Below are 2,310 nucleotides of genomic sequence, written 5' to 3'. Positions count from 1 at the left end.
TCCTAGACACCAGATACAAAATAGCCAGACTAGGTTTATTAAAAAGAGAAATTTATTATCTCACAGATAATAGCCTGCAAATCAGAAACCAAGGTATCACCAGGAGTGTATTAACTTAACAATAAGAATGCATTTGTTTCTCTTCCAGCTCCAGGAAAAGCTTGGTGGCTCTGAGTATTCCAATGGCCCTCATCACTCCAATCTGTTCAAAGCTATCTACCTTCTACATAACTCTGTGTGGTCAGTACTACCAATATCATGAAAATACATGTGACTGCAACTTTGCCTACCAGGGTAATTTGGTCTTAATCTGTGCAAAGAACTATTGTCCAATTAAAGTAATATTCTCTTTAACATATGAGCAATTTTTATAAGTTCCAAGAATTTGGACGTGGAAATAGCATTCTGGGTTCAGCCACCTAACCTATTACAGAAAGCTTGCTTTCTGATGTCTCAGTAGAAAAGTCAATTAACCTCAGGCTCAAGAAAGACAGTGTGATTTCTGTCTCTGGGTATTATGTGTGCTGTTACATCTGCATCAGCTACAGAAATATGGAGATGTTAGGGAAAACTCATTCTATGATGAAACCACCGTATCCAGGACTAATACAACCTTACTGAGACTTCCTGTACATTACCTACACTGAAGTCCTTCTAGTGAGACATAGCTCTCTATATTACGACCATAAGAGTGGATAAAGTTCTTCTAAATATTAACACTAAAGGTTTCTTTGCTGATTGTATTTGAATAGCTGACAATCATCTAAAAACAGAGAGAAAATATAATTATGCCATTTGAAGATCATGAAACTAAATGTGCTTGGTTGTCATTTTGACTTCTAGGGAGAGTTTACCAGTGACAGGTCTGTGAAATTAGTGAATTGACCCAGAACACACACACTCCCTAAAAAGAAGGGATCCTACCAATGAGCTTTCTGAAGCTGACCTTCATGTCCCTGTTCCTCAGGCTGTAGATAAAAGGGTTCATCATTTGAGGGAGCACCATGTACATCACTGAGGCTAGTGCTGTCTTCTTGGGAGAGAGTGTAAATGCAGAACTGAAATAAACACCAAATCCTGTTCCATAGAATAAAGAAACAACTGAGAGGTGAGACCCACAGGTGGAAACAGCTTTATATTTCCCACCAGATGATGGCATTCTTAAGACAGCAGAGACAATCCGAGTGTAAGAGAATATGACTCCGGAGAAGGAAACACCACCCAATGTACAATTGGTAAAATATATCAAGATGTTATTTATACGGGCACTGGAACAGACAACTTTGAGGACCTGAGGAAGTTCACAGAAGAACTGAGGGATCCTCAGTTCTGTACAGAAGGACAGGTGCAAAACCATCAGGCTGTGGAGCAGGGCTGGCATTACACTAATGCAGAAGGAAAGTAAAAGCAACAGTCCACAGAAGCAGGGATTCATGATGATTGTGTACCTCAGTGGGTGACAAATGGCTACATAGCGGTCATAGGCCATTGCTACAAGAAGAAAGTTTTCAAAAGCACCAAAAATGAGGACAAAGAAAATCTGGTGGAGGCAGCCAATGTAAGTGATGCTCTGATTCCGTGTTTGGATGTTCACCAGCATCTTTGGGATGGTAGTCGTGCTTAAGCAGATGTCAGTAAAAGAGAGATTGCAGAGAAAGAAGTACATAGGGGTGTGGAGTTTAGAGTCAGAGCTAACAGCCAGGATAATGAGCAGATTTCCAAGGACAGTGACCAAGTACATGATGAGGAACAGGCTAAAGATGAAAGGCTGTAGTTCTGGATCCTCTGTCAGTCCCAGGAGAAGTAATTTTGAACCACCCGTTTGGTTGTTGGATTCTATATTGTTGATGAATCTGATTGATAGATGTGGTAACAAGACAATCCAATTGTTTTATTTTATTTTGGTTTGGTTTTTGGTAAGATACGGAGGCAGTATCTCCAGAGGCTGAAATTATCTTCAAGGAATAAATGACCTTCATGAAAATAAATAATAAAGGGGCCCTTCTACATGCATGTATTTAGGTTTTTTGGTGTTTTTTTTTTTAATAAAAGGGATGCAGCAGAGCATCAACATTTATTCTTTCTATAAAGGAATATATGGGAGCAATAAAATTTATACTACCTGTGTTTTTACAATTATTTGAAAATGTTGTCAACTTTACCAGTAGAAATATAAAGGCTGTTGGGGTAGCCTATTGAGTCCATTCATGTCCCAAGAGGTTAGGTAATAGGGATAAGCAAAACCAAACATTAAGAAGATACAATGAAACTGATAAATCTTCCTCTATCGCCAAATCTTCCTCTAACACC

General features: G+C 39.0%; 1 protein-coding gene across 1 annotated transcript; it reads right to left on the bottom strand.

Annotated features, from left to right (window-relative positions):
- Window positions 1-904: 904 nt before the first annotated feature.
- Window positions 905-1,861, bottom strand: LOC101656950 (olfactory receptor 7G2-like; the record flags this gene model as incomplete). The annotated part of the gene is made up of 1 exon (XM_030888262.1): window positions 905-1,861. A coding segment is annotated over one exon (957 nt), but the record flags the coding sequence as incomplete, so codon positions are not given.
- Between the last annotated feature and the right edge of the window lie 449 nt (window positions 1,862-2,310).

This window comes from Echinops telfairi, unplaced genomic scaffold (genome assembly GCF_000313985.2).
Source record: "Echinops telfairi isolate 266 unplaced genomic scaffold, ASM31398v2 ScPeMD7_7459;HRSCAF=8497, whole genome shotgun sequence".
Lineage (NCBI taxonomy): Eukaryota > Metazoa > Chordata > Mammalia > Afrosoricida > Tenrecidae > Echinops > Echinops telfairi.
Note: the sequence above shows the minus strand (reverse complement) of the source record. Positions and strands in the feature narration are given on the sequence as shown.